A 12936-nucleotide genomic window follows, 5' to 3' on the forward strand; every position below is an offset into this window, starting at 1 on the left:
AGCTGCACCCTGTCCCTCTCCAGAGGATGGCAGCAGAGCTCAAGCAACCCTGAAGTATCTTTTTCCCCACCCTGGCTTATAGACTCACAGAATGGTTTGAGTTGAAAGGGATCTTTAAAATCATTCAACCCCTAAATGTTCAGACTCTGCTAAGCTGCCTGCTATTTTCAGGCTTGACCTAAGCAAATTTTCCAAGGGATCCAGACATGACCAGATGAAGTAGTACTGACAGCTGACCAGATGAAGTAGTACTGACAACTACTTGGTTGTTGTAACATGAGGAGATATTAAAGCAAGCAGCACTAGAGAAGCAGAACCTCCTCCAGCCAAATGTCTGTACCAGTGGGTGCCCAGGGTAGGGGGGGTCCTACCTGGATCCCATCTGGTGTGCCCTGTCCTGCAACTCCCCAGGCTCTGCAAGGAGAGCCGCTTTCCCACTTTTCTTGTTTTAAAAAGTGGGATTTCAAGGATTTGGAAAGGCTCACCTGCCACACCAGAAAACTGCCTGCTGAAAATACAATGTATTTATTTCAACAAGCTATGGAAAGTGTATTATGGATGATTAGACCAGCATGAAACAGGGGCTGGGAAAATTTGTGAGGTAAGGAATTTTCAGTATTAAATAAAGGTGAATGTGCCTTGTACTAGCTGTAGATTGTTTGCCTTAAAGTTATCCCTTTTATGGTAAGCTATTGCCAGAGTAAAATGAAAATGCTATGTTTATAAATAAATATGTCTATATCTACAAAAAATATGTCTATATCAACAAAAAATATGTCTGCATCAACAAAAAAATATATCTACAACAGGGTTGCAGCATTGGTGGATGGGGAAAAGTGTTTGACATTATCTACTTTGCTTATGGAAAGCATTTGAAGCTGTACAGCATGACATCCTTATCTCTAAACTGAGGAGACATGAATTTGGTGGATGGACTGCTCCAATGGATAAGGATCTGGCTGGATGGTCACACTCAAAGAGTTGGGGTCAATGACTAAATGTCCAAATAGAGACCAGTGATGAGCAGCGTTCTTGAGGGGCTGGTATTGGGACTGGACTGTTTAACATTTTTGTTGGCAACATAGACAGTGGGATTGGGTGCACCCTCAGTCAGTTGGCCGGTAACACCAGATCTGCAGTGCTGTCAAGATGTTGGAGGGAAGGGATGCTATCCAGAGGAGTCTTGCCAGGCTGGAGTGGTGACCCTATGTGAACCTCATGAAGTTCAACAAGGCCAAGTGCAACATCAGCCTGCGAGCTGGGACAATCCCAAGCACAAACACAGGCTGGGCAAAAAATGGACTGAGAGCAGCCGTGCAGGGAAGGACTTGGGGGCGCTGGCTGACAAGAAGCTCAATGTGAGTTGGCAGTGAGCACTCACAGCCCAGAAAGCCAAATGTGTCCTGGGCTGCATGACAAGCAGCATGGCCAGCAGGGCGAGGGAGATTCTGCCCCTCTGTTCCACTCTGGTGAAACCCCACCTGGAGTGGAGTGCTGCAGCCAGCTCTGGGACCCCCAACATAAGAAGAACATGGACCTGTTGGAGAGAGTCCAAAGAAGGCCATGAAGATGGTCAGAGTGTTGGAGCACCTCCACCATGAAAATAAGCCAAGGCAGCTGGGGCTGTTCATCCTGGAGAAATGGCAGCTTTGGGGAGACCTTACAGCAATTTCCAGTACCTAAAGGGATTACAAGAAAGCTGAAGAAGGACTTTTTAAAAGGACATGCAATGATGGCACAAGGTAATGGCTTTAAACTGAAAGAGGGTAGGTTTAGATATTAGTAAGAAATTCTTTACTGTGAGGAGGTGGCACACTGGAATACGTTGCCCAGAGAAGCTGTGGATGCTCTTTCCTTGGAAGTATTCAAGACAATGTTAAATGAGGCACTGAGCAACATGATTTAGTGAAAGGTATTCCTGTCCATGGACTAGAGGATCCTTAAAGGCACCTTCCCACCCAAACCATTCTGTGAGTCTATGATTCTATTGGTTACACACTTATTTAGCCAAGATACCCTTGCCTTTGTCTTCCTCAGTCATCTTAACCTCCTAATGCATCAGTTTTACTTCCCATATTCAACAATCAGCAGTTCTCCCCAGCCAGCACTTCTCCCCAGCCAACAGTGATTTTCCAGAGTGTTCCTGTCACTCACATCTCCTGAAAGATGGTGTTGAAGATGTTTGCAAGGCTCTGAGTCCATCTGATGCGTCATGGGCATTTCCAAGAGAGGACGTGCTGAGTACAGGATTCCCAGCAGGATTCTCATTGCCTGCTGTGTATGCTTTGTGGTCACTGACTCTATTAATAATCTCCTGCCTTGGTTCCTCAGTGAGCACAGGAAGAGGGGGAGCATAAAGTGACAAGTAGACTCCTGCCATGCTGTCACTGGTCATCTCTTAAACATGCTGAAGATTTTCCTCTGGTATATACATTTGCTGTGATTTCCTGTGGGGAAGAGCCTGGCTGGTAGGCTCTGACTGATAGACAGTTTGTTCCCAGCCTTTTCAAATACATTTGACTAGGTTTTGCTGCCTTGTTTGTCACTCTGTCAGATTTGTGAGGTCTGGAAGTGCACATGAACAACAGCTCATTCCATCTTGTGCTGCTGCTAAGAGCACCTCAAGCTGAATTCTCCTTGGGCCCGGGTGGGAACTGCACTAGGAACTGCCCTAGATCAATAAACTGCTGTATTCCCTTGTGTGTGGTTTTGCATGGCCTGGTTTTTGGTAGTTAGAGGACCAGGTTCTGTGAGAAGCTGCTGGAAGCTTCCACCATATCCAGCAGAGCCAATCCCTGATGGCTCTGAACATGGACACGCTGCTGGCCAAAGCTGGGCCAATGAGAGATGATGGTAACACCTCTGTGATAATGTATTTGAGAAGAACCAAAAAAAGGTGGGGGCACAATTCTCATTCCAGATGGAGAAGAGGAACAGGTGAGGACATGTGAGGGAAACAATATGGGGACACCAAGGTCAGTGGAGAAGGAGGGGAGGAGGTGCTCCAGGCACTGGAGCCGAGATTCCTCTGCAGGCCTTGGTGAGGCCATGGTGAGGCCATGGAGAGGCAGCTGTGCCCCTGCAGCCTGTGGGGATCCATGGGGAATGCAGAGATCCACCTGCAGCCTGTGGGGGAAGTGCCCGCGCCAGAGCAGGTGGGTGCCAGGAGGAGGCTGTGGTCCAGTGGGTGGCTTGGCGGAGGGAAAGGGCCCCTACTTCCAGGCTGGAGCAGCCTGTCCTTGGAGGACTGCACCCCAAGGAAGAGTTACCCACGCCGCAGTGATTTTGGGAGGGCTGCTGCTCGTGAGATTGGAACCACACTGGAGAAGTTCACAGAGAATTTTCTCCTGTGAGAGGGACCCCACAGTCTCACAGGGAAACAACCTGTCTCCCTGCACAGGGGAAGAAAACTTTGGGTGATGAACTGACCAAAACCCCCACCCCCCGTCTCCCTATGCTGTCAGTGGGATGGACAGGCTGGGGGGGAAAAGGGGTTTTTGAGGGCTTATTTTACTTCACATTATCCTGCTGTGATGCTGATAGTAATAAACTCGCTTTGTACCTCTAAGTTGAGCCTGTTTTGCCCTTGGAGTGTTTCTTTCTGGTCCTCATCTTAGCTAATGAGCCCTTTGTTAAATTTTTCTCTCCTCTGTCCAGCTGTAGCAGGGGAGGTTGAGTGAGTGGCTTTCATGTGTGCCTGGTGTTTGGCCAGTGTCAAACCATGACATCCCCACAGGTGACATTGCACTGGGAAGGTGTCTCAGAGCACCAGGTCTAGTTTGAGTGCACTTGCCTCTGGGGCATAGAGAGCATAAACAGGCCAGGGGCCCGGGGGACCCATGGTGAGTCTGTGCTGAGCTCTGGGGCTGATGGTGTTTACCTAAGGTGAACTGCACTCTGCCAATCCGTGGGACTGTGTGAACAGGGCTTTGGGAACACACAAATGACAAAGGCAAGTTTGCTCCAAGGAGGGGAATTCCTTATAGGAATAATCTGCTGCAGCTGTGCACATTTGACCGTGCCACATTTATTTTCCTGATTACCTCTACAGATCTCTGAAAGAAGGTCTCTCATTACTGCTTTTGTCAGCAATATGCTTTGCAGTTTTTGAGATTTGATTTACCAGGATAGAGAATCTCATTTAAGTTTTGCCATAGTATTGCTCTGTTGAATTCAAAGGTCAAATAAGGCACTGCCAAGAAAACACATCAGCATAAGGGGGAAGAATACTATGACAGAAAAAACCAAGAAAAAATTAAATACTTAATCAATAATTTAATTGAAAGTGAGGCAGATGTTTAAAAAAATCATATTTTACCATTGGGACCAAGCATTCAGTCAATTCAAATTTGTGAGAACAGTCTGATTATGTAATTTGGGCAGTAAAAGGCTATATCATCAGTGTGATCAACGTCTAAAGACACAATCAAATATGTGATACTTATGTACAAGCTGCAGGTGAGAGTTTGGCCAGGATCACAGCTATTATCAATGCGCTCATCAAGACTTTAGCACTGATTGAGTTGAGCCTGAACCCACTGTAACTGAACAGTGAAACTGGAAGGAGATAAAATCTTTCAGGAGATATCCATGAAAAAGGCTCAAATTAACTGCAGGAAACATTCTCCGGATACACAGAGACATCATGAAAGGGCAATATTTATCTACACTAAACAGTACATAAAACAGACCCACTGTTGCTTGCAAGAGTTTATTTGATGGCATCAACACAAAATGGATTAGAGAAAATAGCAGAAGCCATGGTATCACAGGGGCATTTTAAAACAAATCACAAAGAATGTGACAAAAGCAGAGGCAGAGATCTAGGTCTCAAATTTCTTGCTGGGGCTGCATCTTTCCTCAGCTTTGGAGGATTTGCATTCTAATAAGAACGGCCAGCACGAAGGGGACGCAGGAAGGAAAGCTTGTCATTGAAATTGATTGCCTTGTAATTTGGAAGGTTTTCACGTTCTCGAGCAAGGTATTGAATTCCACTTCCATCACTGTTTTCACACAGCAGCCAGACACCTCTTTGTACTTTGTGGGAAGACATGATGTCATTGTCATGTCCCGCAGCCAGGTTGGTTGCTTCTCGTACTACCTTGCTTTTCCCTTGATAGTTGGCATCCTCATAGAGAGTGATCTCTGGATTGCTCAGGTCTTCAGTGATCATCTGCAGAGAACTGACCTTATTATTCATCTTTGAAGTAAAAAGGCTATGGTCTCCCTCCTCAAGTACCAGAAATTTGCCTCCGTAATTTGAATGCTCATAAAGCACCCAAGGCTGGCCAATTACTTTTGCTGAGGAGGCAAGATCATTCCAATCTACATCTCTTAAATTGGCAATATCAGAGGTGAATTCTTTGGACATGCCCTGGAAATTGGCACGCTCATAAAGGATGATTCTTCCCATCTCTGTAGGAATTCTAGAGTTTGAATTTCTTCCTCTAAGAGCTGGATGACAGCCTGAACAAAAGGAAGACAGAAAACAAACAATGCTTGTAAGAAGCCTTTTGGACCTTGAAACAAAACGATGGACACCCAGAAGGGAAAAAGGGGAAAAGGAAAAATAAAGCATTTTGAACAAAGAATAAACATAGAGGTAACTGGAAAAGAGTGAGCTCATGACATGTGTGTTGGTTTAGGTGCATACATCCAAGATCAAGCTGTAAATACTCTCACATTCACCCCCCACAACTGTGTATCACTGGCCCCTCCACTCTCTCCCTTGGTGAGGTGTGTCTCTCCTGCAGCAGCCATCCATCTCCTCATGCCCTGAGAGATGCCTTCAGTCTCTGCACACACACACAGCAGACCCTCACGCCTGTGCTGCAGCTCTCAGCCCAGCACTAAAGCCTCCTGCCCTTGGCCTGCATTTCACAGCAGCTGCCCAAGAAACCCTTCCAGCTCTCCTGTGCCAAGGGTGCCTCTTACCTTGCTGTCAGCTGCAGGGCTGGGGAGAGCTCAGGGCAATTCCTCCAGGGCAGGGCTGCAGTTTGAGCAGGGTCTCTCACCTCCCTGCATTTATACTTGCACAGAAGCCTCGAAAAGCACCCCAGTCAACAGAACTGAAAGTGTCCAATATTACCCCCTGGCATCAAAACTCATTATCCATTATATTTTGCTGTCTATTGTCCTACAACCAGACCCCTTCTTCCTTCTTGTACAAAAGTCCATTGAAGCATGAGTGACTTGATGAAATGGGGGAAGTTCAGTTCTTGTTTGTCCTTCTCCTCAAGAAGAAAATGGAATCACAGTAATAAAAATGTATCAAAGTATTTTGTGACACATGTGCTGTAGAATGTTTCTGCCTGTTGGAGTTTGCATTTTTGCTTTTCTGGGAAGAATATTGAATACACAGCCTTAGTCTTACTAAGAGGTTTTCGGGGGGAAATATCCAGGTAGCAGAGAGAACATTTACATCGGTTTAGTTTCTTTTTTCAGTTGTCTTTTGTCCTTAGGATCACAGTATTATTATATGTAGGAAAAGCCTCCAAGATCCAACCTTTGACTGAATGCCACCATGCCCACTAAACCATATTGCAAATGTCACTTCTACTTGTGTTTTGAGCACTTCCAATGATAATGACTCCACCACTTCCCTGGCCAGCCCATTCCCAATTTTAACAATCTTTCGATGAAAAAATGTTTCCTAATATCCAGCCTGAACCTCCCCAGACACAACTGAAGGCCATTGCCCCTTGTTCCTCCCTTGCCTGGGACAAGGGCCAAACCCCCACCTTGCCACAAGCTCCTCTCAGGTACTGTCAAAAGTAAACATATCTGCCCTGAGCCTCCTTTTCCCCAGGATAAAAACCCCAGTTCCCCCAGTGGGTCCTCATAGTACTTGTGCTCCAGGCTCTTCACCAGCCTTTTCGCCCTGGACTCACTCCAGCACCTCTGCTGGAGTGTTTCTGTTCTTGTCCTTCTGCTAGTGAGGGGCCCAAAATGAGCACAGCATTCCAGGTGTGGCCTCGCCTGTGCTGAGTACAGGAGGACAATCCCTGCCCTGCTCCTGCTGGCCACACCATTGCTGATACAGGCCAGGTGCCATGGGCCTTCTTGGCCACCTGGGAACACTGATGGCTCATGTTCAGCTCTCTGAAGGTGTGGATGCCTCATCGCTCGAAGGGTCCTTTAGGGTCTCTTGCAGCCCAAACCATTCTCTGATTCTGTGATATATGTATTAATGTATATATTTATGTATAGTAATAGCTGGACATGGTACTATTGTTGGTAATAAACAAAAGCACCAATGTTGTTGTTGTCTCAAAAGCAGACAGAAGAACACAGTGTATAACCCAGAAACAGGATGTAAATAGAGACCTTCTGGAATGGCGTAAAACCAGCTTCAAAGTCAGAATTTTAAAGCAGAATCGTGCAAAAGAAATGTAGATATTTGCAGACATTTATTTTGCATTCAATACTGTTTTATTTTAAATAGTGCTTTATACTTTCAGTTTTGAAATTAAACACTTGAATCTGGTTAGACATAGTGTTTCTTTCACAAACAAGTCAAGCAGCAGTCTTATTATGCTAAATATGACCCTAAACATTTTTCCAATTCAGGCTGAAGTAAATGCTTCAGATAATACTTCTTTTAAATGTTTTTCCTCTATCAAGTTTTTCCTCTATCAAGTTTTTCCATTACTGTACATGGACCAGCAATATTGTTTCTCCTCATTTTCCCATCTTCCTTTATTTTCTTCTCCAGATGAGTACAAATTATTTCCTGCATCAAGTTATTGGTTCTCCCAGATGCCACACTATGCTCTCAGTGACTCCTGCTGGAACTCTGCTTTGCAGAAAACAGCATCCCAAAAACTCCTCTGCCGGGAATTCTGCAGTGTGTGTCCCCAGAACTCAGCCCATCCTGTCTCTGGTCACTGGTCTTTCAAGGTGCTTTGATCTGACTTGTTCTGCTCTGGGGTTCCTGACCAACTTCCAAGCACCAGAAACACATCTAATGAGTTACTGAATTGAATTCAACTAACAATAAATTGTAGAATCAGCTCTATTTCTGCATTTTTAAATAACTGCCTTTGGTCACTTATAAGGAGCCTACTTTACAGGATCATGCTGTTGGAGGTTGTGCTTCCTCCCTGCTGGTTTTGGAATTAACTCATGGGCACTCTGGACAGCATTAAAAAGTCATCACTAGAACACTGTCCAGAATCAACTCTGAACCCTTGTTTCTTTGTCAGTTGTTTAAAATATTTCTGGTTTATATTTTCACATTTTCAAATATTTTATGTTGTCACTTTAAATTCTCATAAAAATCTACATTAGCATAAAATTAATTTTAGTACAAAAGTAACAGGATGGGAAGATGCATTCTCTGTTTCTTTGATTGGTTCTTAATTTCTGCTTGCATTTGTGCTGAAAGAAACTATGATATCTGCTCAAAGGAAACTGTCTGCAGCAGCCCAACCACTATCACAAACAGAAGGTTGGGAAAAGTTAGAGAGTACTCTGAGACTTGGGTCACTGGGTGGTCACGTTGGGTCTAAGAGTGTCTTCCCCACGCTTTGAGCACTGCATGGCACAGAGCAGGGTGTGGTGCTTTGGCAGGGAAGCCATGGCTGGACTTGCCTTAACACCTCAGTTACAACAGAGGCAGGACAGAGAGGCTGCTGCAGGGCATGGGGTCTGCAAGACCATTGAAGAAGCATCCTGCACTGGTCTGAACCTCAATGGATTGCTCTGTTCAGCCTTGGTGTCTCTCCTCCTTCAATTACCAGCTCTACAGGTGTCTCCTGTCCTGCTGAGACACATCTTACTCCACAGTCTTCCATCACTTGTGATATTTGAAGTGTGGGAAGACAAGCTTGTAAGGATATGTGGAACATCACAGCCTCTGTTTCATGAACTTTATCAAATAAAGACATTTTTGGTTCAAAAGAAGTTATGTTGTGATTTGCCAGCAAAGTTTGAGCTGGAGCAGCCAACAAGCAGGGCATGGATATAGACAGGGATTTCAGGCCAGCAGGAGACTCATGCTGGGATTCAAGGCACCCACGACTGCCAGAACACCAATGAGAAGAGTGTCTGGTGTGTGTGGGCTGGCTGCAAGCACCAAGCTGCACTAGCCAGGGACTAGGAGACACCAAAGTGTGTTCTGCTCAGAGAGCCCAGAGCCAGGTGTGAGACTGGACAGGCTGGGGGCTCTCAGTCCCGTTGGGAGCACGTGTGCAGGTGCTGGTGGCTGTGGAGAGTGAGGGTGTGCAGGTCTTCACTAGAGGGCTTCCATGTGGGTGAGCTGCAGAGCAGGAAGGAGAGGGGGCTGTCTGTCTTCCATTCCATTCAGTGGGAGTGCTGGTGGTGTCAGCTGTGGGTGGCTGAGGGCAGCCCCTGGTGTGTGCCAGCCGGTGCCGTGTCCGTGTCCGTGTCCGTGCCCAGTACCTGTCCCTGGGTCACACAGCAGAGCCCAGCACGGGCTGCCCCTGCAGCCTGGCCAGTGGCACTGGGAAAAGCAGCCCTGGACAGAGAGCCTGCAGCCTGGGCTCCAGCAGCTGAGCAGAAACCCTCCTCCCTTGACCTCTTGAGCACACCCTTGGCAGCCCAGGATAGGCTTGGCTTTCCAGGCTGCAAGCTCAAAGTGCTGGGTCATGTCCAGTTTTTCACCCAGCACTGTCCCCAGTGCTGAACTGGGGCTGAACTCTGCTCATCCTGAGCTATCCCTACACACAGCACTCGAAAAGTAACTTGGCAGACAGAAACCCTGTAACTGGGGGTTTCCCCACAGAAGAACCACTCTCATGTAACTTTCATGTTCTTTCCTTTTACTCTCAATCCTGATCAGCAGTTTGCAGGAACTATCACAGGCTTTCTCAGACGAGCCTCTTGTGTGTCGAAATCCTACACATCTGCAGATGCTCTCTCAGTTCTCTTTTTCTTGCACTTGTGCTTGGATGTGATTGTACTTCTACTCCCTGGCAAGCAGGAGAGCCATATCTTGAAAAATTTCCCTCCAGAAAGACCCAAATTTACCAAGAAAGTCCCAAACATTAAACTGAGGGCAGACAAATTGCAGGGACACGTTAATTGCTGAGTGCAAGGACAATGCAAAGGAGCTCATTAGACCCACTGAGGCAATGTCAGTGCTCAGAAATCCCCATCAGGACAGCCTTGGTCTGACAAGGCTGAATGAGATGGACAAGGGACATGGATCATCTTTATTTACAACAGGATTCCTCAGGAGCAATATGGCTCAGGAAATACTGGGATTTGCCTGTGTTGGTCCTTATGTGATGAGTTTGAATGATCCAGGGAACCAGGAGGATTGTAGGTTTGTAATTGAAGTTGGAAGTGACCTTTGGTTGCCATTGTGTCCAGTCAGCTGCTTGACACAGGGACAGCTGTGAGGTGAATTATGGTTGCTGTTGGCTTTATCCAGTCAGGTCTAAAAAACCTCTGAATATGCAGACTACACAACATTGCCCTATGAGGAACACAAGCCCTGTGAGGAACAACTGAGGGAACTGGGGTTGTTTAGCTTGGAGAAAAGAAGACTCAGAGGTGACCTTATCCCTCTACAACTTCCTGAAAGGTGGCTCTTGTCAGGTTTGGGTTGGTTTCAGACAGCAACTGGAAGAACTAGAGAACACAGTCTTAAGCTGCACCAAGGGAAATTTAGGTTGGGTGTTAGGAAAAAGTTTTTTATGGAAAGAGTGATAAAGTACTGGAATGGTCTGCCCAGGGTGGTGGTGGACTCACATCCCTGGATGTGTTTAAAAACAGACTGGATGTGGCACTTGGTGCCATGGTTTAGCTGAGGTGTTTGGGCATGGGTTGGACTCAATAATCTTAAAGTTTTCTTCCAACCTAGTGATTGTATGATTGTGTGATTCTGTGATCTCTAGTGGCATGATTTAAAATTGGCTGACCTCATTGAAAAAATGTTTCTCAGACATGGAAGAGAAAAGACTAAGGGAGTAAGGGAGGTGCATGCAAAAGGACACCTGGGAAAGAGTCCTTTCTGGGAACAGGGAAGCTCTGATGGAAAGTAAGGAAAAAAATATGACCCTAAGGGGGTTTCAGGACTGACGGAAGAGCCAGAGACCCTGGGGAATCTCCACCCTCACAGCTGTTCAGAAATCACTTGAAGATCGCCATGAGCAACTTGATCATATTTGAAGGTATCTCTGCTGTAAACAAGGCCTTGGACTAGGGAGGTCCCTTCTACATTAAATCTTTCTGTCAGTTATTCTAAGGAAGATTTAAAAGCCTTTGTCATTCTCTGCCTGATTTCATCCTTTGTTCAATTTGAGTAAAAAAATGTCATCATCAAGTCCTGTGTACAATGACTAAATTATTGCTTGTACCTTTATAAATACCATTTCCCAACATCAGACTTTCCTCCCAATTCCTCTACAGGCTCTCAATCATTACAAATATTTCTACAACCAAGAAAAAACAAAAGATTACCTGAGGGCACATACATTACACCTTAAAGTGAGACATTGCAAGAATCTGCAGGTCATAGTGTCAGAAACAAGGAAAGAACACCAACAAGGATGTTCTTACATCTTTATTTTTTTCCAGTGTATGAATCCACTCCAGAATCTCAAATTCTTTCCATATATGTGTTGTTTTGACAACATGCTTCACAACATTCAGGCGTTATCCACTGCATGCCTGAGAAGCAGTGAGAAAGGCACTGTTCTTCCACCCTTTCATGCCACAACCATAAACCATCCAGCCTGAGCTGTAAACATGCTAAAGCTTTAGCAGAGACTTCTGTCTACACAGCCCTACACAGTAGGATAGGGTAGATTTCCTCCTCAGTCAGCCTTGCAAAGCACAGGATTTTGCTGGGACATGGAGCCATACAGGCTCATTATGCTGATATTCAAAATTTGTAAGTGCTGCTGGAAAAAGAGGTACTGTAGATGTAAAAAGCAGAACATGAAACTGAGAGACTGGGACCTGAAACCATGGCAAGGTTGACTGTATTGCTGAATTTGCACATCCTAGAATCACAAAATGACAGAAGGATTTTGGCTGGGAGAGCTCTTAAACACCATCTAGTTGCAACCTCCTGCCACGAGCAGGGAGATTTCCCATTAGACCAGGCTGCTCAAAGCTGTGTCCAGCCTGGTCTTGAACACTTTGAGGGATGGATCAACCACGGCTTCTCTGGGCAACCTGTGCCAGTGCCTCACACCCCTCACCACAAAAATACTCTTCCAAATGTATCATTGAAATCTCCTCTCTCTAGGTTTCAAAGGCCCCAGTAAAAACCTGCAGAGCTGCACCCAGTACTCCAGGTGGGATCTCGCCATAGGGGATTAGAGGGTAGGAACCCCCTGCCTTGACCTGCTGAGCACACCTTTGGCAGCCCAGGATAGGCTTGGCTTTCCAGGCTGCAAGCTCAAAGTGCTGGGTCATGTCCAGTTTGTCATCAAGCACTGTCCCCAGTTCCTGGGCTGCTCCCAGTGCACTCATCCCCAGACTGATCTGATCCCACAGATCAGGAGGTGAAGGCTTTGCTGAAGCTGTGCTGGCTGTCTCCAATCACCCCCTGTCCTCCATGTGCCTGCAAATCCCAACACAGCAGTGGAAAATGCAGGAAGCAGTTGGAGCTATGGAACTGTTAGGCACACACACATGAAGGGCCTTGTCAGGATCAATGGAAACCAGTCACAAATGGGGTCCCTGAGGGTCCCTGCTGGCACCAGTAGTGCTCCCTGTGTTCATCCATGGCACAGGCAGTGGGATGGAGGCACCTGGGGCAGGTTTGCAGATGGCTCTGAGCTGAGGGGGGTATTTGATAGAGCTGAGGGAAGGGACCATGCCCAGGGACCTTGGCAAGCTCCAGCCCTGGCACCGTGTGCACCTCATGAGGTTCAAAGAGGCCAAGTGCAGCTCCTGCCTGTGACCAGGGCAGGAGGAAATCAGGGCCCACAGCAGGCAAGCACAGAGGGAGATGAACCC

General features: G+C 46.4%; 1 protein-coding gene across 1 annotated transcript; it reads right to left on the reverse strand.

Moving 5' to 3' along the window:
- Positions 1–4695: 4695 nt before the first annotated feature.
- Positions 4696–5452, reverse strand: LOC129117539 (epidermal differentiation-specific protein-like). Its single transcript, XM_054628242.2, has one exon. It carries the CDS (start codon positions 5411–5413, stop codon positions 4883–4885), a length of 531 nt encoding a protein of 176 aa, XP_054484217.1. The 5' UTR covers positions 5414–5452; the 3' UTR covers positions 4696–4882.
- Between the last annotated feature and the right edge of the window lie 7484 nt (positions 5453–12936).

This window comes from Agelaius phoeniceus, chromosome 2 (genome assembly GCF_051311805.1).
Source record: "Agelaius phoeniceus isolate bAgePho1 chromosome 2, bAgePho1.hap1, whole genome shotgun sequence".
NCBI lineage: Eukaryota > Metazoa > Chordata > Aves > Passeriformes > Icteridae > Agelaius > Agelaius phoeniceus.